Source organism: Gorilla gorilla, chromosome 5 (assembly GCF_029281585.2).
Source record: "Gorilla gorilla gorilla isolate KB3781 chromosome 5, NHGRI_mGorGor1-v2.1_pri, whole genome shotgun sequence".
Classification (NCBI taxonomy): Eukaryota; Metazoa; Chordata; class Mammalia; order Primates; family Hominidae; genus Gorilla; species Gorilla gorilla.
Window position 1 is genome coordinate 62,756,047 of NC_073229.2, and position 25,371 is coordinate 62,781,417.

At 36.8% G+C, this 25,371-nt stretch overlaps 1 protein-coding gene across 6 annotated transcripts in view; it reads right to left on the reverse strand.

The window, feature by feature from the left end:
• Positions 1-25,371, reverse strand: part of SUPT3H (SPT3 homolog, SAGA and STAGA complex component) — a 557,715-nt gene that overhangs the window by 142,148 nt on the left and 390,196 nt on the right. For all 6 annotated transcript variants that reach the window (XM_063707642.1, XM_063707643.1, XM_019030076.3 and 3 more), the window contains one exon: positions 3,294-3,369. In XM_063707642.1, the coding sequence (XP_063563712.1) occupies positions 3,294-3,369 (76 nt within the window). The remainder of the gene's footprint in view (positions 1-3,293; positions 3,370-25,371) is intronic.

Genomic DNA, 25,371 nt, shown 5'->3' on the forward strand with positions numbered 1-25,371 from the left:
AAACTACTTTGCAACTTCAACCTAATTGAAAATAGCCTTCTTCAGAGGGCATGGTTTTCCCTGGAAACTTCCCTAGCAGGAGTTCCTTATTCCTTTCCTTTATACATATTTATGGGCAACTACTTTGGCCAGTGTGTTCATTTCCCCATATAAGGGGGGACCTGGCATCAATGTCTTCATTCTCTTAGTTTCTTCCACAGGAAACATACATAATAAGTAGACTGACAGCAAACTTCTACCAACAACAGGGGCCAAAAGACAAGGGAATCATGTCTTAACAAGTTAACTATCAGCTTACCATTTCCTACCCAACTAAACAATCATTTAAGTATGGGGGCAAAATAAAGACATTTAAGAAAAAAAATGGGTGTTTTTAAGCTTGTACAGAGCTGTAGGAAAAAATGACATTAGGCCAAGAAGGAAAGTTTAAGTACTTATCAATGGTTTTTTTTTTTTTTTTTTTGAGACGAGTCTCACCCTGTCCCCCAGGCTGATAGTGCAATGGCGCGATCTTGGCTCACTGCAACCTCCACCTCCCGGGTTCTAGTGACTCTCCTGCCTTGGCCTCCCAAGTAGCTGGGATTACAGGCATGCACCACCACGCCTGGCTTGTTTGTTTGTATTTTTAGTAGAGACAGGGTTTCACCATGTTGGTCAGGCTGGTCTCTAACTCCTGACCTTAGGTGATCCACCTGCCTCGGCCTCCCAAAGCGCTAGGATTACAGGCGTGAGCCACCGTGCCTAGCCAAATATTTAACAATTTTAAAAACTTTAAGTCATGGATGTATATCAAAAAAAAGATAGCAACTGAAATAGTACAAAGAGAATATAGGACTTACAAACTAGCAGAGGAAAAAGAAATGAAGAAAACCCAATCAATCTAATACAACATAGAAAAGGAGGAGAAAAAGCAAATTAAAAAGCACAGAAATTTAAAACACAAGACAGCATATACAATATCAGTAATTAAATCCATATAAATTAATCAATTAAAATACACAGAGCCTCTCTGATTACAAACAAAATCTAGATAAAACCAAATATAAAATAAAAAGTTGAAAGTAAAGGACTGGAAAATAATTTACCAATTATACATTTTAATTATAGATTATAAATTTTAATGATTTAAATTATTATAAATTATTCTTTATGATTATGAGCTTTGTGTGTCAATATTAATATCAGATTTTAAAAGACTTTAAGAGAAATAACTCTCTGACTTATATACATATGAAAACAAAAGACTGAATTGTGAATTAGATTAGCGTGCCGATGCTACAGCTTACCCTCAGCCTATAAAGTTACAGACTCATTATTTTAAAATGTACCAGTAATTCCAGGGATGGCTATGATCAAATACTTAAGAAGATACATATGGCAGGACCACAATTCCTGTATCTTGGTAATTTATTAGAAGGAGAAGAATGAAAAGAGCATAACACTCTGACGAGTGCAGGAATAGCTTCTGAATTTGCTGACCCACGTGGATTAAAGCATTCTCAACCACAGTATTTTGCCATATAAAACAGATTTCCCCACCAAGGTTTCATAACAAAACACCTATGGGCACCATATATAAATAGTTTTAAATGACCAAGTCCTTCCACTCTAAAGAAAAGAAAATTAAACATAATACACTGTTTATACTATAGTTATTTTACACAGGTAAAATATTATTTTTTAATCTACTATAGTTTATTATTGAGTTAAAAACAAAACATGGGCCGGGCACAGTGGCTCACCTGAGGTCAGGAGTTCAAGACCACCCTGGCCAACATAGTGAAACCCCGTGTCTATTAAAAATACAAAAATTATCTGGGTGTGGTGGTGCATGCCTGTAGTCCCAGCTACTCAGGAGGTTGAGGCAAGGAGAATCACTTGAACCCAGGAGGAGGAGGAGGAGGAGGCTGCAGTGAGCCGAGATCGCACCACTGCACTCCAGACTGGGCAACAGAGTGAGATTCCATCTCAAAAAAAAAAAAAAAAGAACAAAAGCAAAACAAAACAAACAAAAACAAACAAAAAAACATGAAGTAACTGAAAATCTGATTTTCAAAGAGAAGGCATATTAGGAGACTTTATGAGTTTTAGTGTGAAAGTAGTATGTCTGCTCCTTTAAGTGAATTAAATTTAAAATATAATTTAAAAAAATAGTTCAATTGCACTAAATGTTACTTTATAAACTGGAGGTTGATACTTATAAAGACTTGAATGCCATTTTTAAACCTAAAAATTACAATACAAAACCTTTCATTTGCTGAAATTGCCATGATCTGAAGTGCCATTTACTTAATGCTTCACAGATGTATGATGCCAAGTTGTTAGTCAAATTGGAAAGTATATTTAGTCAGAAAAAAAAAATCTTCCAAAACATGTTTTCCTATATTTTACTGACATTTACATGGGATACTATGCAATGTGTCATTTATTTGCACTTTATAATCTATAAATGAAGCTCTCCCTTTCTTTTTCCAAATCAAATATGCTGTTATTGTGACCACATAATAGCTTTCCATTTAAAGACACCATTGTTTCTATAATCCCTCAGACCATGGTCATGTGCTACTTTGTCATATTTTTGACTGGACTTTTCATCACACTTTCTTCTTTGACCTTTACCCCGAGAGCCTTAGTCACAACCGAAACTTTGCTGTAAGGATGTTTTGCTACACAATCTAGCTCACTATTACTAGTCATTATACACTTTCAATAAGCTGATGTGCAGTGATGTGAAAGTACTAATTTTACCACGAGGTTACTAGTGTTACTAGAGCATGTACAAATAAATTTGGCTAACACTGAATACATGCCACGGTAGGAGGTTAGACAAAAATGGAAGAGACCAGTGATATGTTCCTTTGTGGTAATGAGTATATATAAAGGAAAATAATTAATATTAGGGTCCTTTAAATGTCATGACTACTATTAGAGTCCATTACGGATCAAATGCAATCAGAAATACTAGTGTAAATATGACTAGGAAACTAGAAATTAAAATGGAAATATTAAGACAATGGAATTTTTATGATTAAAAGTACTGTAAATAATTACCATAGCACTCTGTATATTACCAGCATCACTTAAGACCTCTTAATGTTATTAACTGCAAAGCAGTAGAATGTAGGAAAATCGTTTATAGGCTCCCCACAATGTAGAGGTTGTTTGTATAGCACTTACAACTACACATATATTAAATCCACCAATTTCTAAGAAACAGATCCTGTCATACTTTAGTACATCTATAACACAAATCTCTTATGCATATAATTACGCAAAGTTAAATAGTTACTTACAGAAACTTAATTGTCGACTTTCACAGAATTCTGCATATTGAGCTGAATCCATAATTCGAGTTTGTCTTTCTGCTCTCTAAAAGATAAAAATACATAACATTTTTTAAAGCAAGCAGATTATTATATATGTTTTCACAGCTTAAACTTAGAATTGAAGTACCATTTTCCTTTCCTTATTCCAGGTGAACAGGGTAATACTACCACATAGATCACGATACATAAAATCACAATAACTAACACTAGTTGTGAAGCTGGTGTCTTTTGGAAATAAAGTTTAAATATTACTTTCTGCTCCTTTGTTATTGAAACTAAAACTAAAGGACCTCACGTCTAAATTTTCTGACTTGTATCATCCTTTTAAAGAAAAAGAAAATGATGAGGGAATAATAAACCAAACAGAAAAACTGTTACAAATATTATTGTCAATCTGCTTTAAAGCTGTGATGTTCAATGTTAAACAAGAATCAGTGAATGGAATCCATATATTCCCTTTCAGTTAGAATCTGGGGCCACAGTTGACAAATCCATATTTTAGATTGCAAGAAAATAAAGAAAAAGGTAAACACAATACAGATCCTTTAATCTGAGTCCAGGTATGATTCATTTGGTATAGTTTCATTTGTGGAGTTTTTGATTCAGTATAGCAGATGTTTACTGCTTCACTGTCCCACAAGAGGTAGGATAATTATAATTCATCCATAGTTTGGTGGGAAAGAATATGACCACTTCCGCTTCCTTGGTAAGGAGAGCATTTTGAAATGAGACAGGCTGGTACTTCTTGGAATGAATTTCTGCCCGGCGAAGAAAAAAAAAAATCCCTGAGATTTAATTTTTTTTTTCTGTTGTGGAAGAACTTTCAGCAAGTTACCTTTACCATCGTTGTTAGAGCACATAAGTACCATTTCTTCTAATGTCTGTGGATGTTTTTGTATTTTTGAAATAGAAATTATTCTTTTTTCTTTTATTTGTGTGAGTAGTCCATTCCAATGATAGGTCAGTTGATGGAATGAAAAATGGTGTACTAACTGGAGCTTAATAGAGAATATAGATGGGGCAGTAGGAGTTAAGGTAAAAATTACTAGTCACTACTGTGGCTCCTTCTAAGACCAATGACTGTTTTTCCCCTTCCTTATTTTCTGTCTCCCTTTTTTCTTTCTCTCCCTCTCTCCCTTCCTTCATTCCTTACCTCCCACACATCCACATACTCACAAACGCAAGTCTATCTTGGTTATTTACCCACTAGGTTCAAGTATCCTTTTTGGGCATATACAAACATTTTATATATATATATATATACATATAATGTATATATGTATGTGTATATATATACACATATAAAGATAAATATATAAATTATATATGTACACATATATACACATAAATTTATTTTTTTATATATACACACAAACACACATATATGTATATATGTATGTACACATCTTCTTGTGCATGTGTCAGAAATATCACGTCTCGGCTGGGTGTGGTGGCTCACGCCTATAATCCCAGCACTTGGGAGGTCCAGGCAGGTGGATCACTTGAAGGCAGCAGTTCGAGATCAGCCTGGCCAACATGGCAAAACCCTGTCTCTACTAAAAATACAAAAATTAGCTGGACATGGGTCTGTAATCCCAGCTACTTGGAAGGCTGAGGCAGGAGAATTGCTTGAACCTGGGAGGTGGAGGTTGCAGTGAGCTGAGATCACGCCACTGCACACCAGCCTGGGTGACAGAGTGAGACTCTGTCTCAAACAAACAAACAACCACACAACCATGTCATCTTAAGAGTATATTATTGGGTTAATTTTTATTTACTTGGAAGTATTTTTTGATATTTAAATGCATGATCTAGTTTTAGCCCTCTTTTTAATGTATCTGACACATGACTCAATAAATGTTTCCTGATGAAAATAGGAAGCAAGAAAGGGAGAATTTATTTACGTGTTTTCAACATTACAAAAAAAGTTGCAGCTGGGCGCGGTGGCTCATGCCTATAATCCCAGCACTTTGGAAGGCTGAGGCGGGTGGATCATGAGGTCAGGAGATTGAGACCATCCTGGCTAACACGGTGAAACCCCATCTCTACCAAAAATATAAAATATTAGCCGGGTGTGGTTGCATGCGGCTGTAGTCCCAGCTACTCGGAGGCTGAGGCAGGAGAATCGCTTGAACTCGGGAGGCAGAGGTTGTAGTGAGCCGAGATCATGCCACTGCACTCCACCCTGGGAAACAGAGGGAGACTCCGTTTCAAAAAAAAAAAAAATTGTTAATGTGTTTATTTAAATAAACTCTCTAAGACTGATAATACTAACGTTAATTTGTATCTATGTACGTATGTTTGTGTATATATATCTGTTTGTCTGTGTCTCACTATAGCAGGAACTACTCAGGTTTGAATTTTTAGCTCCTAGGAAAATATCTGACAGATGGTATATAAGCAATAAACATTTGTTGGATGAACAAATGCCACTGTTTTATTCCACAGGGCAAATGACTATCACCATAATGGAACTAGATCGAGAATGATTATCTAATGATTCCTACATACCATCTCTGCTGCTCTCCAGCTTGGTAGCCTCCTCCAACCAATAAATGGCTGGACAGAAAAGATTTGGATAACTATGGAAAAAGAATGTTCCTAAAGGGATTCTTAACACTAACTTTTTCTTCCACCAAGTTGGACAACCAAGATTTGGCCTCTGCATATATGCTTACATAGCTGATGTATTGGCAATAAGTGTTTCTAGAAATGAGAGGTAGCAAAATTTATCGTCAGAGGTTAAGGTTGCCAGAATTGCCAGCTACAATATTTCAAAGATATCCATAAACATCTGAAAGACTAAATTATTATGGCAAACTTCATTCCTTTCAGACACCCTCTCCAATGCCTATTCTCTTTTCTTCATTAAGCATCCTAGTTCTTTTTTAATTCCTCCAGCATCGAAGCAGTAAACTTTGATCTGAGGAGCCCCACAAATCTGACCCTAGGGTATATATAAGAAGCCATTTATCCAGTGCCTAGCACACAGGAAACACTCCACGCAAAGCAGCTGACTCAACAGCAAAGACTTACAGACAATACAAAATCATGGCTTAGAGATAGAAGGCAGCTTAAAGTTTATCTTGTTCAAATCTCTTCAATTCAAAGTGAATTGAGGCTCAGAGAAGTGATTTGTCAAAGGTGGACTAAGTTAGAATTCAAGCTCAGGACTCCCAATTCCTAAGTCAGCCTATTTTCATTATAAAAAGCTGTCTTCAACTAATGGTAATTTTTTATTCCAATGTTTTCCTTTGGGATGCTCTAAATTTCATATATTGTCTTACTAAAACATGTCATGTAGCTCCTACAATTAACATGCTTAAACTATTCATAAGAAAAAGAAATTAGTGAGGCCCTGGGTCAGCAAATAACGTACAAGCTGGGGGTAATCTAATGAAGAGTGTAGGAACTGTAGTGTATCTGATAGTGCAAGCACGTCACAGGTGTGTAGAGATACTGATTCCATTCACTCTCTGGATGCTGAATGAAGCTGAGGCAGCAGAACCCCTAGGCTGGTATCTGCCACCAGCTGCCTTGTCCATTTACCTTGGTGGGTGATAAAAATATTATCATTTTCTATGTGTGCCATGATGTGAGAAAGACTGGAAGCACTGTACTAATACTAATGTCCTTGAATATTACATGATATAACACATGAATGGTATTCACAGCATAGTCAAGGGAGTTCATGAAATCAGAGATTCTTTGAGCTATATATGCACTGACTTGGATTTGAGGATGATGAAGATGATTTGGATATGCTTATCACCTAATTTTTGTTTATTACTCTCTCTTCCCCTGAATTGTTTAAAAGAAAAATGGAACAAATTTTGGCCATATGATCCAAATAATTCAACATCTGAGTATTGTATTTTCTCCTGTGCTTCCACTATCATCTTAAATACCGAGAAAGGGAGTAAATATCTAACTTTCATGAACTGTATGTTCTCCAAATACAGGAACCATGCTGCTCTTCTAGAGTGCTGAGGCAATGCTTTGCTTGGATTTGCCTGGGCCTCACTAGCTGAATCAAGGGACAGATGAATGGATGGACTAGGACAAAAGAAATGCATTTAAGTACGTGTTGACCGGCCTAAGACCAGAAACTGTAAGAATTAGGATCAAACTGTAATCCAATTTTACAAATCCCAGAGAGACAAGGCAGTTTTAAAGACAAAAATCCATTAAAAAAATCAAGACAGTGGTCAAATATTAAATAAGTGTGGCTCTTATTTTCTGTGGTGCCCTAATTCTACCTTCTCCTCTGCCTCTATTCAGATCACCCATTCTGATCCATACTAAAGTATACACTGGCAGTCCTTTTCTATTCCTTTAAGAAATCTATGGAAAAAGATTCAAGGGGACAATATCATAAGCCTAGTAAAACATCATGATCAGAATAATGCTTACTCTTTATTGAGATGGTTTTATTTTTAAAATGAATATAATTTTTTTATTTTTAAAATGAAACTAATAAAACTGCTTATTCTTTGAGATGGTTTTATAAAATAAAATTTATAAAATATTTATATTTATATACATATTTAAAATATTTATAAAGTAAAACCATCTCAATAAAGAGTAAGCAGTTTTATTAGTTTCATTTTACAAATGAAGACACTGATTTAGAGAACTTAAAGGAAAACTTTAAAAGCATACAGTTAATAAAGAGGCAAAACTAGAAGTAAAACTTGGGTCCTAAATACCTACCTCTAAGGTATACAAAGTTTCTCAGAAAACAGTTACTATTCTAGATCATATTACTTGTAATGAAGGTTGTACTCCCTTTAGGATCTAGTTTCTTTTGAACTAAATATTACAATGCAAACTTAATTTTAAAAGACTTACTTTGGCTATTCCGTATAGTCATTAAACTATAATAAAAAAGACATCATATCATTGTCAAAGGCACTGAAAACAAATCTCTGAAATAAAAGTCACTGAATAATCACAGATGATTTATCATGGCTTTTATTCATACTGAACATTCTCAAATTACACAATGCTCTCCTATCTCAGACTGCCACATAAATGTAAGGTCATCTTTGGATTAGTCATACTCTTGTATCTGCAAGTCCAGTTTGTCTTCTGCTTAATCTGTCAATTCCATCCACTCCCTGGTTTCTTTAGGTGTCAACAACAGCATTCTTGAACATTCATAAAATATGCAACATACTTAGAGGATTTTAGGAAATTAAATCTTACTAGTATTACAACATAGCTAAGTATTATAACATAGGCGCAAATGTGGAGAAACTACTTGTGAAAGAATTATTCCTAAAGTTTTCCAAATACTCAACAGTATTTTAAAATTTAATTGAAAAAATTTTTAAAAAGGTAAAACAGAATAGTTGGTGACTAGTTGCTCTTCTCACTACCGGGAAGTTACAGCGTTTTCTTGTTATTGTAAAACAAACAGAGAAGGCAGACTTTTATGCTAGATGAACTCACTTTCTGCGTCCTACTTAAATGAAAACAGAAATGCTAATATCCCTACAGATACAGTGCCTAATATAATTTGTTTGTTCAATATCGTGAATACAACAAACTCTCGGTACATATTTGTTAATCTGAATTTTCAGTGAAAAGTTTTTATTTCAATTAATGTGAAGTTGATTGTGTCTTTGAAAAATACTTTCAGTACGGACAATCATCATTTGCCCTGTCTATACCACTTTGAGGTGTAAGGCTGGATTACTTACGCAGCATGCAGTTGCATTTAAATTCCGTGTGCTTTCACTGAAGCATTTTTAAAGGTTATGGAAGCTATGTGCTGGCATATCTCTTGGCAGCTTCTCAAGGCACATGGCATTTAACTTTCTTCAGCAACACAAAAACACAGAGCATAACTTTCAAACCAAGATGAGAGTATCTGCTCTCACTTCTACTTCAACATTTTTTTCATTTCTTTTTTGAGACAGGGTCTTGCTCTGTCACCCAGGCTGGTGTGCAGTGACACCATCATGGCTTACTTCAGCCTCGACCTCCCCAGTTTAAGTGAGCCTCCTGCCTCAGCCTCCTGGGTAGCTGGGACTACAGGTGCATGCCATCAGGCCTGGCAAATTTTTTTCTTATTTTTTTATAGAGATGAGATCTCTATAAAATTTCCCAGGCTGGTCTTGAATTCCTGGCCTCAAGTGATCCTCCCGCCTCGGCCTCCCAAAGTGCTGGGATTACAGGCATGAGCCACTGCACCTGGCCAAAAAATTTTTTTTAATCTTATTCTGATTACTCTTAAAAGTCTTACAATTGAAATGCAGAGTCCTTTTTGCATGGAAAAGGCAAAATGCCTTTTACCAAAATGGTAATCTACCAACAATCTCATGTTCAATAGGCATTGGTTGTTGAACTTGAAAACTTCAAATGGAGTGGTTGGCAGCAGCAATCAGCAATGTGGCAACATGTAAATTATGAAATGTGTATGCATGTTTATATATGTCTAACGTGGTCCACTTGCAGAAGGATAATATTAACAAGTCAGTAAATACCATAGAATGCCGAAGAAACCATATCTCTAACTCACTGTAGGTAAGGAAGCTGAGGTCCAGAAAGGTTAAAGGATTTACTGGGATGGTTGCAGAGGCAATCCAGTACCCCAGTGAGTGCTCATTCTGCTTGCTGGGTCAGTTTGTAATTTGGTAGACTCCTTACCCAAAAGCTAAGTAAGCGTCCCTCAAAACACATGGTAAAGCACCCTTTCTTTTTATTCCACTGCAAAAGTCATCATTTTGGTCCTGGGGTATTGCAACAACTTCCTAGCTTTCACAGACCTTTCCTCTCCTAACCTATCCTGCATACTAGTATTTTAAATAAAAACATGGAGAAAAGGCCCTCGTACATTGTAAGATTCACTGTAGTAGGCTGTCCTGTGTCCCCACATCACTTTCTTTTCTCTGACTCATAAACAAATGGCTCTAAACTAAGCACTGCATCAAATTTAAGCTCAAACGCTTGACTTCTAAATACAGACATAATCTCGGCCATTCTACCTCAGCACACACTGTTCTCACTAAAACCAAATTTATTCTTTGTTTTTAGTTAGGTCACCCTTTGTCATATGTGCCATGTACTGCTGCCACCCTGCCACTCCCCCATTACTGTGCTGGCCACCCCTCCCCATCTTCAGGGTCATTTAAATCATTCCCTTTCTTCAAGGTCTTGCGTAGGTCCCACCTCCTCTGGGAAGTTTGTCCAGTTTACACTGATTTCTCTCTTCTGAAATTATTTGTTCTTCTAGATAGTATTATACCCCTTCCTGTACTTTTCTATGTGTGCTACTTTTGTCTCTCCTCAAAGATTAGCTGCAGGAATGTATTATTAATGGAAAAATCAAGTTGCATACTAGAATGCATGTACCTTAATTCCATTTATGTTTGAACATACACACACATATGCACATGTGTATGCCTGCAAATACACGGAAAGTCTGGAAGCATATACATTATACTTTTGATAGTATTTATCTCTGGAGGTGAAATTATAGGTAACTTTAACTTTTCAGTGACACATTTCAGTAATTTTTTTTAACAGTGAATTACAAACAGAAAAAGCATTTCAAAAGTAAAGAAATCTTCTTTCCTCTTGAGTTAATTTTGCTTGACTTACAGGAAGTCATTAACTGTGCACACATAAAAATAATCAAAGCAGTTACCCAAGAGGCAGAAAATCACAGAGAAACAGCAGAGGCTTGAATATATGTTTTTAGAAAAAAAATCAAAAAACAAAAACACACATACGCACACAAAGGAGAACGTCATGCAATATTTAAGGGACCAACTCAGAATCCTGACTGATGAAGAAGAAACCAAAAGTTCACTTAGGTTTGACCTGCAATTTTCACTGAATTATATCGACTTGAATAGAAATGCAGTATATTTTCTATATCACAGCCTTAAAAAATAGGTTTCCAGTGGTGCTAATTTGTTTCCCCAGAGTGGCATTCATAATATACCAATTTTACATGTCCAAGGTATTAAGAATGTCTTACAGTAATTATATGAAGTTTCCTAAAGAAAGAGCTGTAGACCCTAGAAGATTCAAATGATTTAAAAGAAATTTTGTGCTGAAAGTGAGTAATCCTCAGCAAGTACAAAGCATCAGTGATTGAGAAACACACAAAAAGATATTTGTGCTACTATGACATAATAGAGTTGTTTCAAAATATTGAATTCAGTTTTTTTTAATCTATATCCTATGGGTCTAAATATATTAATTAATGTCATCATAGGAGCTTTACCTTTTTTATACATTTTAAACTATCACGAGTGGGCATTAATTGGTTATATAATGAAAAATATAGTTATTAAAATCAAACTAATAAATTTAAAAATGTTTTAATGCCCATTAAAAATTTTTAATCTAAATTTATTAAGCCAGTAATGGGGAAAAAAACCATATGTAATAAAATATTTCCCATCTTGGGATAAAATGTGTGCTAAGAAAAGTATCATTTTTAAAACCATACAACCTAATTACCTGTCAAGTTGTAAATCCCAGTGTTTAGTGTTAGTACCAATTTTTGCTAATGTTTCCTTAAAGTTGTAAATATGCTCTGGAATAACTCGGTTGGCAAATAACATAAAAAGCCATGTGAGTTTCTGCCCAAACTATTTCTTTTAAGTAATAGAACACTGACTTTGACTTTTTGTTTTCCTGATTAAGGATGTTACAACCCTTTTTTTTTTTTGGTGATTTTTATTTGGCTATATATAAAAAAGTGAACATGCTAGTTTAATATGTGTAAAATCTTCAGGCATTTTGAATAACATTCCTAAAAATTCTCAGAGGTTTACATAATATCTAGATGAGCTGAAAGGCTTTACAGTAGAGCAAGCATATAGGGATATGGTTAAATATTTTGGTCATTTTGGGTAAAACTTTAGAATACTGCCTGAAAAATATATAAAGCCATTAATTCATAAAATTTAGTTCATACTTTCTCTTTAATCTTGAGTTAGAACTGCAGATCTTTCCCTCTTGGTTTAGGCAAGATCAAATTCTCAAGTAGTCAAATATGCACACTTTATGGAGTCTGGCTTTACTTACATAGAATAAAAGTCTAGCATCTTTAAGGTAAAATCTTGTGAAAAGGGAAGCCTGTCAGTGCAGCATGGCTCTCACCATCCTCCCCAAGGATACACAGAATTCTGTAAAGAACAAAGGAGCCCTGCTTGCAATCTCCCTTTGTTGCTACTATGTGATTTATCTTAGTTTTTTCAGTAAGGACTTTTTCTAAACATGTGAAAATAAAAATTTTTATTGCAGATTAAGTCATCAGTTAATTCCCTCTAAGCATTTTCCATCAGCTCTATCTTTAAAATATAACTAAAATAAACCACTTTCATCACCTTCTACTGTCACTGATACTACTCTAGTCCAAGCCACCATCATCAACTCTCCTCTGGATTACTCTATTAGTCTGTTCTCATGCTGCTATAAAGGACTGCCTGAGACTGGGTAATTTATAAAGGAAAGATGTTTAACTGACTCACATTTCCACAGAACTGGGGAGGCCTCAGGAAACTTACAATCATGGCAGAAGGGGAAGCAAACACATCCTTCTTCACGTGATGGCAGGAAGGAGAAGTGCCAAGCAAAAGGAGGAAAAGCCCCTTATAAAAACATCAGATCTCCTGAGAACTCACTCACTATGATGAGAACAGAAGCATGGGGGTAACTGCCCCCCATGATTCAATTACCTCCCAATGGGTCCTTCCCATGACACATGGGGATTATGGGAACTACAATTCAAGATGAGATTTGAGTGGGGACACAGCCAAACCATATTAATTCCACCCCAGCTCCTCCCAGATCTCATGTCCTCACATTTCAAAACCAATCATGCCTTCCCAACATCCCCCAAAGTCTTTTTTGTTTGTTTGTTTTTTCTTGAGACGGAGTCTCACTCTGTCGCCCAGGCTGGAGTGCAGTGGTGCAATCTCGGCTCACTGCAAGCTCCGCCTCCTGGGTTCATGCCATTCTCCTGCCTCAGCATCCCGAGTAGCTGGGACAACAGGCGCCTGCCACCACGCCCGGCTAATTTTTTTTGTATTTTTAGTAGAGACGGGGTTTCACCATGTTAGCCAGGATGGTCTCTATCTCCTGACCTCATGATCTGCCCACCTCGGCCTCCCAAAGTGCTGGGATTACAGGCATGAGCCACTGCGCCAAGCCAACATCCCCCAAAGTCTTAACTCATTCCAGCATTAACCCAAAAGTCCAAGTCCAAAGTCTCATCTGAGAGAAGACAAGTCCCTTCCACTTACAAGCCTGTAAAATCAAAGACAAGTTAGTTACTTCCTAGATACAATGGTGGGACAGGCATTGGGTAAACACACCCATTCTAAATGGGAGAAATTGGCCAAAATGAAGGGGTTACAGGCCCCACATAAGTCCAAAATCCAGTGGGGCAGTCAAATCTTAAAACTCCAAAATGATCTCTTTTGACTCCATGTCTCATATCCAGGTCGCACGGATTCAACAGAGGTGGGGTCCCAGGGCCTCTTGTCAGCTACGCCCCTGTGGCTTTGTATGGCACAGCTCCCCTCCCAGATGCTTTCATGGGCTGGTGTTGAGTATCTGCGGCTTTTCCAGGAACACAGTGCAAGCTGTCAGTGGATCTACCATTCTGGGATCTGGAGAATGGTGGCCCTTTTACAGCTCTACTAGGCAGTGCCCCAGTAGGGACCTGTGTGGTGGCTCCAACTCCACATTTCCTTTCTGCACTGCCCTAGTAGAGGTTTTCCAGGAGGGCTCTGCCCCGGCAACACACCCCTGCCTAGACATCCAGGTGTTTCCATACATCCTCTGAAGTCTAGGTGGAGGTTCCCAAACCTCAATTCTAGACTTCTTTGCTCCCACAGACTCAACACCATGTGGAAACTGCCAAGGCTTGGGACTTGCACCCTCTGAAGCCACAACTCTTTTAGCCATGCTGGGACACAGGGCACCAAGTCCCAAAAGTGCACAAAGCAGCAAGGCCCTGGGCCTGACTCATGAAACCATTTTTTCCTCCTACGCCTCTGGGCCTGTGATGGGAGGGATTGCCGTGAAGACCTCTGACATGCCTTGGAGACATTTTCCCCTGTTTTGGCAATTAACATTCTGCTCCTCATTATTTATGCAAATTTATGCAGCAGGCTTGAGTTTCTTCTCAGAAAATGGGTTTATCTTTTCTATCATATCACGAGGCTGCAAATTTTCCAAAGTTTTATGCTCAGGTTCCCTTTTAAACATAAGTTCCAATTCCAAAGTGTCTCTTTGTAAATACATAAAACTGAATACTTTTTACAGCACCCAAGGAACCTCTTGAATGACTTGTTGCTTAAAAATTTCTTCTGCTATATACCCTAAATCATCTCTCCCCAGTTCAAAGTTCCACAGACCTCTAGGGCAGGGACAAAATGCTGCCAGTCTCTTTGCTAAAACACAGCAAGAGTCACCATTATTTTAGTTCCCAACAACTTCCTCATCTCCATCTGGGACCACCTTAGCCTGGACTTCATTGTTTACATTACTGTCAGCATTTTGGTCAAAGCCATTCAACAAGTCTGTAGGAAGTTCCAAACTTTCCTACATCTTCATGTCTCCTGAGCCCTCCAAGTCTCTAGGAAGTTTCAGACTTTCCCATATTTTCCTGTCTTCTTCTGAGGCCTCCAAACTGTTCCGACCTTGGCCTGTTACCAACTTCCAAAGTCACTTCCACATTTTCAGGTATTTTTACAGCAGCACACCACTACCTGGTACCAATTTCCTATATTAGTCTGTTTTCACACTGCTAATAAAGACATACCAGAGATTGGGTAATTTATAAAGGAAAACGGTTTAATTGACTCACAGTTCTGCAGGGCTGGGGAGGTCTCAGGAAACTTACAATCATGGCGGAAGGGGAAGCAAACACATCCTTCTTCACATGGTGGCAGCAAAGGGGAGAAGCCCCTTATAAAACCATCAGATCTCCTGAGAACTCACTTACTACCATGAAAACAGCATGGAGGTAACAGCCCCCATAATTCAATTACCTTCCACCAGGTCCCTCCCACGACACTTGAGGATTATGGGAACTACAATTCCAGATGAGATTTGGGTGGGGACACAGCCAAACTGTATCAATTGCTATAACAGACTCCTAATGAGTCTTCCTGCTATGGCTCACATATATTAGGTAACTTGTCCAAGGTTGCTAAGCAATGTGTGCTGCAATCTGAAATAAGATCTGTCTTACTCTAAAGTTTATGCTCTTTTTACTACAAAAGGGGTTTGGCTACGTGTGTATATGCTGGGTGGGGTAGGTGTATGTGAACATTTGAAAATATGTATTTGTGTATATATATATTCATATATACATATGTTTGTATATATAAATATACATATGTCTGTATAACTATATACACACATATATGTATAATGTGTGTGTATAAATTGTGTGTGTTTGTGTTTGTGTAATTTAAGAGATACCTTATGGAACCCTCATAAATGAAGGTGCTGAAACCAGAGATGCTTTGATAGAGGTGAGGGAAGAAGACTCACAGTCCTCCAATATTCTTTCTCCTCTGCAAAGTACTTCTCAATGAAATACCAAAAACTGCAAAACACAACTTGAAAACTACTGTACTATACACATTGACTTCCCTTCAAGGAGTAAGCATTGTGCTTCTGGTTTCAAAACAGAGGCCATTTCACAGGAAGATCATGGTACCAAAGGAAAAAGTAATCCCCACACACCAGACAAAGTGACCTTTTAAAAATGCAAATCATGCTGTGTCATTTCTATCAAAACCCTCCTTGGTCCTGACATCATGGTCTGTTGCAAAAATGACAGGCTATCTATAAAGCACTTAGGAAAAACTGCTCCTAAAACAGACTAGAACAAATGTTGCTATATTTAACTTTCCTGAGTCAATACAATAAGACCTCTCTTCACCTCTGATAAAAATTCGATACCCTATGTGAAAGCTACCCTACTGCTGCCAGAAATGTTAATGAGTAGCAGAGATAACTGGCTCAATGATGTATTAAGATGACCAGTTTATTGGGAGGCCGAGGCACGTGGATCACCTGAGGTCAGGAGTTCGAGACCAGCCTGACCAATATGGTAACACCCCGCCTCTACTAAAAATACAAAAATTAGCTGGGCATGGTGGTGGGTGCCTGTAATCCCAGCTACTCAGGAGGTTGAGGCAGGGGAATCACTTGAACCCAGGAGGCGGAGGTTGCAGTGAGCAGAGATCGGGCCACTGCACTCCAGCCTGGGTGACACAGCAAGACTCCATCTCAAACAAACAAACAAACAAAAAAAGATGACCAGTTTATAGCTTTTACTATCTGTAATGTATGTTCTTAGTTTCACTCTCCCAGTTTATAAATATTTTAAAAGTTGACTCTTTATATAGAAAACCATAAGTATTCTAACTAACGAACTAAGTTGGGCCTAAATGCCCATCAACCAACAACTGAATAAAGAAAATGTGGTATATATATACCATGAAATACTACTCAGCCATAAAAAGGAATGAAATAATGGCATCTGCAGCAAGCTGGATGGAGTTGGAGATCATTATTCTAAGTGAATTATCTCAGGAATGAAAAACTAATTATCTTATGTTCTCACTTATAAGTAAGAACTAAGCTATGAAGATGCAAAGGCATAAGAATGATATAAGGAACTTTGGAGACTTGGTGGGAAGGGTGGGAGGGGGTGAGGGATAAAAGACTACACTTGGGTACAGTGTACACTGCTCGGGTTACAGGTGCACCAAAATCTTAGAAATCACCACTAAAGAACTTATCCACGTAACCAAAAACCACCTGTTCCTCAAACACTATTGGGAAAAAAATTGAAATGTCAATATACTTGGAAAGAGTCCTATTAATAATATAAACATCAAGTTACTTCTGATTTTTGATAAGCAGAATAAGTAAAATGATGAGCTCATTATTAAAAAAAAGAAAATATGAAAAAAGCAAACTCATGTTGAGTATGTCATGCTCCAGCAAGGAAACAATGCCACCAGTGTGGGAAAAATTCTCGAGGAAAAATAGGCTTTTATAACTGGATAGCATTTGAGTTAAGATTAGAAACAAAACAAACAAAATTAAATTATTTATTCCTCTAAATGGAACGTTCTTAATCATCTTAATGCTAAAGTTTCCTTTCTTGTAATTGGCTGAGTTGTTTTCACGAGTCAGAAATGAGCAAGTCCATCAATAGAAATCTGTCACAGAGACTGATCTAAGCTAGAAGCATGAGTTAACATAAAACAAAAGGAAGAAAATTTTTTTCCTGAGAATGCCAAGATTTAGTCACTAAGAAAAGGAGAAAATGATAGTCTTTACCAAGTATGACTATCACGAAGATACAAGAATAATCATAACAATCAAAAATGCTTTGCTTCAGATGTAGTAAATGTAAATTCCTAAATACTTAAGAAAAAGCAGAAATGTCTACACATTTGGAAAATTAATGTCTTTTTTTTTTTTCTTGAGACAGAGTCTCGCTCTGTTGCCCGGGCTGGAGTGCAGTGGCGCAATCTTGGCTCACTGCAATCTCTGCCTCCAGGGCTCGAGAGATTCTCCTGCCTCAGCGTCCCGAATAGCTGGGAATACAGGTGACCACAACCATGCCTGGCTAATTTTTTGTATTTTTAGTAGAGATGGGGTTTCACCATGTTGGCTAGGCTGGTTTCAAACTCCTGACCTCAAGTGATCTGCCCACTTCAGCCTCCCAAAGTGCTAGGATTACAGGCATGAGGCACTGCACCCGGCCATATTTTGAATTCTTATCTGAAAAGTCTACTTACCTAAACTAAAAATATTTTTTAAAAACAGAAATAATCTTTAAAATAATTGTGGGTGTGAAAATCTATGAATTATAAAGTCTTGCAGGGACTTTTCTCTTGAAGAAGCCCTGGCTATACTTAGATTCAGTATAGGTATTTCAAGTAGTCTGAACACAATGGCTGTCCCTTGAGCTTCTAAGAATGCAGAAGAGCAAAATCCTCTGCAATCATAAGTGCAAAACCTGTAATTATGGTTATTTAACAAAATGCTTTCTGTTAAGATATTTGATGATGAAATTTCCATTCTCTTAGATGTCAGTGCCCACATTTTATTCAGGCTTTACTCATGAGTAAATGTATTATAACTGTTATTTGATTAAATGTCAGTGGCCACCAGGCCTAGTTCATAAGCAAGAAGCTTAAAGAAGGCAAGCCACAGAGGGTGTGGAATGATTACAAAGAAAGATGATGAAAGGAGAATTGTTTTTGCAACTTGGTGATGTGAGGCAGTGTTTCACCTTAAATAAAGTAACCACAAAAGCTTTAAAGAAGCAAAGGACTATTTTGGCAGCAAGAGGAAGGGAAGATCAGTAAAATGGGTGAAGTCAAGTAAGGAAGAATCACAGCATAGAACAGCAGTATTTTAAAGTTTTATGTACACTGCCTTATTTACATGTTTATCCACTCAACAGCTGTGTCAGGGAGAAAGATAAGCTATTATTACATTTCCATTTATAGAAGAAACTGAAACTTACTGACTCTCTGGATTTTTTTAAAAAATTTTGAACTAATTTTAGATTTGCAGAAAAACTTCAAAAATAGTACAGAGAGTTCCTGTATACTCTTCACCCCACCTTGCCACCCTACATGCATCTTATCTGATCTCACAAGCTAAACTGGGTCAGGTTTGTTTAGTACTTGGATGAGAGTTTTGTGGTTTTTCACCAAGGTAAAACATATTGCTAGAAAGAGTTTAAGATTCCTATTCCAAAATCAGTGCTCTTTCTACTATACTAATGACTTCTACACAAAACTCCTTATTCAGATATAAAATTTTCTATCTGATCAAGTAAAATTATGCAGTTCACTTGACATTACTACTACATGTTACAACTTTAGAGATGTATAAAATTTGCAATAATCTAAAAAATTCTACATGAAATGCTCTGTAGTGGCCCTGATAAGAAACTGGTTTTGTTTTATAGAATTGAAACCCTCAGATTGCGCTACATGCAGTTTTCATAAGATCTAGAAATGTATTCTAAAATGAATACATTGCTTAATGAAATATAAGTGGACGAATGTCATGGAATTATCATAGTGCCTACTGAATATTCAGACTACATTTTCTGAGTCATTTTACTCGGTGGTAGTAGTAAATATTACATATTCCACTAACTTGATGTTATGCACGCTGCAAATCCTTTGATTCTGATTCTAGTCACTATGAAGGGAAGATTATTTCTAAAGTAAATTCCATAGGAATATTGCTATATTATATATTTTCATAAAGAAGATTCTGTCAATGACAGCTACCATTTCTTAAACACCCATGTGCTGAATTGAGCCAGGTATATTACATATGTTATCACAAATCCTTCCCAACACTTCTAAGATGCAGGTCCAGATAAAGGAATCTGAGACTCAGAAACATGTAGTGATTTGTCCAGGTTAGTAACATACCTTGGATAAAGAATGGAACTGTGATTTTAATATGTAGGTCTATCTGACCCCAAAGCCCATGCTCTGGTCATAATACCATACAATCTAAAGAGAGTATCAGAAAAAAGACAAGTATACTACAAACAGTTTGGTAAAAGATAAAAACTGTCATTCTATAATAAAGAAAATGATGCAGAGGGAAGAGATAGATTTGCTAAACAATGAGAATATGCATACTGTGTATGTTTCATTAGTTTGTAGGCTTTAAGTGGGAACACAGTGTTGTGACATAGCATGGTCTCATCTGTCTGGGAAGGTCATCCTTCCTTTCTATTCGTTCTAAGTAATAGAATAATAGTTATTCTATTGAGTAAGAAGCAACATGAAGGATCCACATGGGAGGACTAGGGTGAGGGTGAAAGTAGGGAGAGAGTTTGGTCTGTCAGAACAGGCTAAAAACCCTATAATCACTGGGGCAACAGGTTTCATGACCAGATTGCCCAAACGTTGTATGCAGATTAGAAACAAAACAAAACATGGACAACATTGAAATAAGTAACAGAAATCCACACAACGAAAATATGTCCTTGCCAAAATAATAAATTAATATTCTTCAAAGCACAAAAGCAATCCTGTTAATATTCTTTTCTATTGGTGCCTTTTAGGTACATTTACAACATGATAAACTAAATTGGATTTTATACAATTCTTAAGTAATACTCCTATTGTACCACACCAGGTATCCCATATAGTTAAATGAACACGCCTTGTTACTTTGCATACCCTCCTTTGCATAATGTTCTTTAGAGGTAGAAAAACACACAGCCCAGATGGTACTTATTTTTCTGTAGCACAGTATTTTAATTTCTCAAGTCGCAGAACGAATATTTTGATTAACAAAAAAGCCTAAAATCAAATCCTCCCATTTTCTTTCAGAATTTAAGAGACAAGAAACATACTAATAAATACTGAATGATTTCTTCAACCATTTGATAGGTTGATAGGTTTCAATGAACAAAATTCTTCAAATTAGTATGAGTCTTAGGCTAAAACATGTTAAGATATTAACACTTGGCCTATGGTTATTATTGTTCTTTGAAAATCATAAACCATGACAAAATACTCTTTCAATACAAAAAGTAAACTCAGTTTTTATCAATTATCTGTGAAACAATGAACAAAGTGCGGGGGGGAAATCAATGTTCTATGTAAAAGGTTAAGTGGAGCTTTGGAATTGACAGTGAAAAAGTCCACACAAAAGCTAGGATGAGTAATCTCTACAGCCTCCTTGACCCATTAAAAGGTGATGAGTTTGTGTGACAGCCAAGAATTATCTGCTCTCATGACATGGGACAAAAAAAGTTTGTTTTACATCTTATGAGCTTACGAGTTCATTTCATTGGCACAAATGAGAAATAAGACTGTATGAGATAACCTGGATTTCTTCAAGCATCAGGTAAAACAGACTGCAATTACTGTCAAACAGATTGGAATTATTAAGTTTCCATTTACCAAACTGTTAACTAAAACAATTTTTATAGTAGACCAGGTCTACCTTAAGACACTAATTATTTTCTTGAAGTACGTTCTTATTAATCCAGGGGGCTCATTCACGTTTTATTAGTTAAGATTATTTCTGGCTACATATATAAGCCAAAATTATAGTTGCTTAGGCAAGATCAAAGTTTATTTTTCCTCACATAAATGAATTCTGGAGATAGGTATTCAGGCTTTACACGAACACTGACTGAAGTCTCCAGGGCCTCAATCTCCTCCAGTATCTGCTCTGACATTTTGTGATTCAGAATGTCTTGGCTTCTAAAGCTCCAGCCTTGAATCTGCATAAAATAGACAAACGCAGAAAGGGTAGGGAGTGTACCCTTTCTCTAAAAAAAAAAAAGAAAAAATGACAGTAAGTCCTCACTTCATCTCATTGATAAGTTCTTGGAAACTGAAAATTTATGTGAAACAACATATAACAAAATCATTTTTTTCTTTGTCCCTCATCAATGTTATAACAAAATGACAGTGAAGGAAAGGAAGTTGAGGGCCTGCTGTACAATGATGTTACGTGAGGGCTTATTGTACTAGGGATTCCCATAGAATGCTTACATTTCATTGGCCACAACTCAGTCGTGTGACCAAACGTGGCTGAGGGTAAGAGAAATGCAGATTTTCTTTCTTTCTTCTTGTTTGGTCTGGATGGCAAAATACCCAGCTACAAATCAGTTTTGTTACAAAGGAAGGAGAACATGGATACTGAGTGGCAAGTAGTTGTGTCTACATGGTGGTATATGACTGAGGTTAAAAATTCATTACATCTATGTGACCCATCATAATCATTTCCAGAACTGATTTTTAGCAGTCATAGGAACCTCTGATAAGTTTAAGAATGAGGATTCTCTTCCATCACATCACTTACAAACATTTTTTTAAATGCAATTTATGTAGCTTTAAACTTCACTGGAGTACTTTCAGAGGATAAGGAGAAGGCAAAGTTAAGTCAAACAAATAACCATGTCTAATAACTGTCCTAATTCCAAAAAGATTAAGAAGCGCACGTCTGAAGAAGTAGATTTAGTGGCATTTAATCTATTCATACCTTAGAGTTAGCATAACAACTCCTCAAGGAAGGCAAGTGACAGGAAAAGGGGTTTGACAAATGATTCACTCCAATGCCTACTTAAATGCTTTGCCGTTTTGCGTAAATGCCAGCTGGTGGGATGGATCACTGCTACTGACATGTTCTACTCTAACTCTTTACTGGAAGCCCAGCTATAGCTGCTATCCATCTCAAACTTCATCTTAGGGAGAAATACACTACAGGATATGAGGGGTAAAGTGATTCCAAGAACAAGGAACTTGAAAGTAACAGAGAATATTTGCAGAGCTGGGTATAAATAAATGAAGGATGGATTTTAACGAAGAAGTCATATACCTGGAAAATATTGCTTCACTTGTTAACAAAAAGCATGAAATTACATTTTTATAGCTTTATTTTGATGAGAGAGATATGAATAAAGCAAATGACATTTAAGATATATTTGAAAAGGAATGGACTGGGTACATCATAGGGTAAATACGATTCCAACCCAATCCCAATACATTCTGTATATCAACAGTGCTTAAGTGTTGTAACTCAGTGGCAAATGAGTTTTAATCATAACCCAAATATTTTGAAATATTCTTCTATAATATTGAGAAACATTCTATACTATTAGAAAAAGATTAGCGTGAGTGGTAATAGGAATGTTTACCTGGGAATCAGAAGATCTGGACTCTAGGTCTCAGTTTTACCTCTAACACAAGATGGGACTCTCTAGGTTAAGTTGCTGCATCTCACTGTGACTGAGTTCTCTCTTCTTTAATATAGCTCTGAGATTCTGTGGTTCTACGTGTATTCTCTTATCTCAGGGAACTCCTGAAAGCCTTAGAAACATTTTGGCTGGGCATGGTAGCTCATGCCTGTAATCTCAGCACTTTGGGAGGTGAAACTCCATGTCTACATAACATGAAAAAAAAAAAAAAAAAAACAAAACTAGCTAGGGACCGTGGTGTGTGCCTGTAGTCCCAGCTACTGGGGAGGCTAAAGTGGGAGGATCGCCTGAGCACAGGAGTTTGACACTGCAGTGAGCAATGATCTCACTATTGTGCTCCAGCCTGGTCAACAAAGTGAGACCCTGTGTCTAAAACAAAGCAAAGCAAAACAAAAGAAAAGAGAAAGAAATTTAAAAAGCAAAGAAATATTTCATAGTTCTAAGATTTAAGAGATAAGACAACCTGGCCAAATCCACACTGAGAAAATTTCAAGCTGTTTGCAATGATTCTTTTTGTTTGTTTGTTTGAGACAGTCTCACTCTGTCACCCAGGCTTTTTTTTTGAGATGCAGTCTCGCTCTGTCGCCCAGGCTGGAGTGCTGTGGCACAATATCAGCTCACTGCAAGCTCTGCCTCCTGGGTTCACACCATTTTCCTGCCTCAGCCTCCCGAGTAGCTGGGACTACAAGTGCCCGCCACCATGCCTGGCTCATTTTTTGTATTTTTAGTAGAGACAGTGTTTCACCATGTTAGCCAGGATGGCCTCCATCTCCTGACCTCAATCTCCCGGCCTCCTGAAGTGCTGGGATTACAGGCGTGAGCCACCATGCCCAGCCCGATTCTTTATATAGAAGAAATGTCACTGGAAGAAGCCATAAGGGTCCTAACTTCTGGTAAACATCCAGATACTTCAAAACTATGAGTGTGTTAGAATCACTTCACTTGTATCAAAGATACAGCTATGTACTCTCCTGTATCAACTTTGTACTAGTCTCCTATCTCTGCTCTATCTTGCACAGAAGAATTTTTTGCTGATTTAGAGAATGAAGAGGCCTTGTGATAGTGATAATGAAAGACAGACTATGGCATTCGTAAGAATCTGTACTTTCATAACAGAGAATGGAAAAAGAATTCAGGTACTTCTTAAAGTCAAGAAAATAAAAGGATAGGAAAAACACCACTACTCTGGCTTCAAATAGTTCCTCCTAGAGATGCTCGTATAGTGAATTAGGTCCAACACAAGAAATCTAAGAAGATGTTCTAAAGAACTTTGCAAAAGGTACCAATCACCATGGGATTCACATAGAGGCTAAATATTAAATCTGTCTTTTTAAGATAAAATATATGTTGAAAGCTATTATCAATAGTTGTTTTTTGAGAGAAGTATATTTAAGAGATTATGGTATTCAAATGTATGTCAATGCTCTTTGAAAATAAGTGTAAAAAATTCTAAATGGATGTTTGAGTCACATAAGCATAGATGAGCAGAAGCAAATGGAAACTCCCAAATCAAATAATGTCAGTTATTTGTAGATCACCATAGCCTCATACTTTTTCACTATATTAGTCTATACAGGGTGACTTGTTCGGTAAAAGTGGACATTCTAGATTACAAGAAAGTCTTTGGTATTCTGACAATAAGGAGATAAAGTGAGCCTTCAAAAATTTACATTAAATTTATTGGACACATTTTAAGAAAGTGAAAGTTCATTTTCTAATAGCTAATGAAGGCAGTGTGTACCTTCAGTAGGCAAGGAATGTGAACATACCTTTACATATTCTTTGAGAAAAGCATATCCTATCCCATTAACTGAAGAAAGAAAGAAAGAAAAAAAATCCCCTACCATGTCCCTATTAAAAAGAAATCAGGCTTGGTATGCTTATGACACTTCAAAGAGCATATTATGTGGGAAAACAAAATAAACATTTAACCTGGCAAATGAAAATGGACTTGGGGTTTTGACATACTTGGCAGACAGGTAGAATTAAATTCAAGTAAAGAATGCAGAGAAACTAATATAGTATTTAAATATTTGCTTAAGTAATATAGTATTTAAAATAACATTCAAAGAACCGTTTTTATTGAAATGTTTTACAGGTTTAGTGAGGATGTTTTTTAACTGAAAGAGCTTGACTGGAAGTACACTTTACTTTCTCTCTGTCATTCTGTGAACTTTAGTGAGGTTTTCTATTTACTTTTTCATTAGGCATTTTCCTGTAAGTCTAAGATAACTGTACAGTATGCTCTGTAGCTTTTAAAAGAAAATTTAGATGACAAAAGTCATT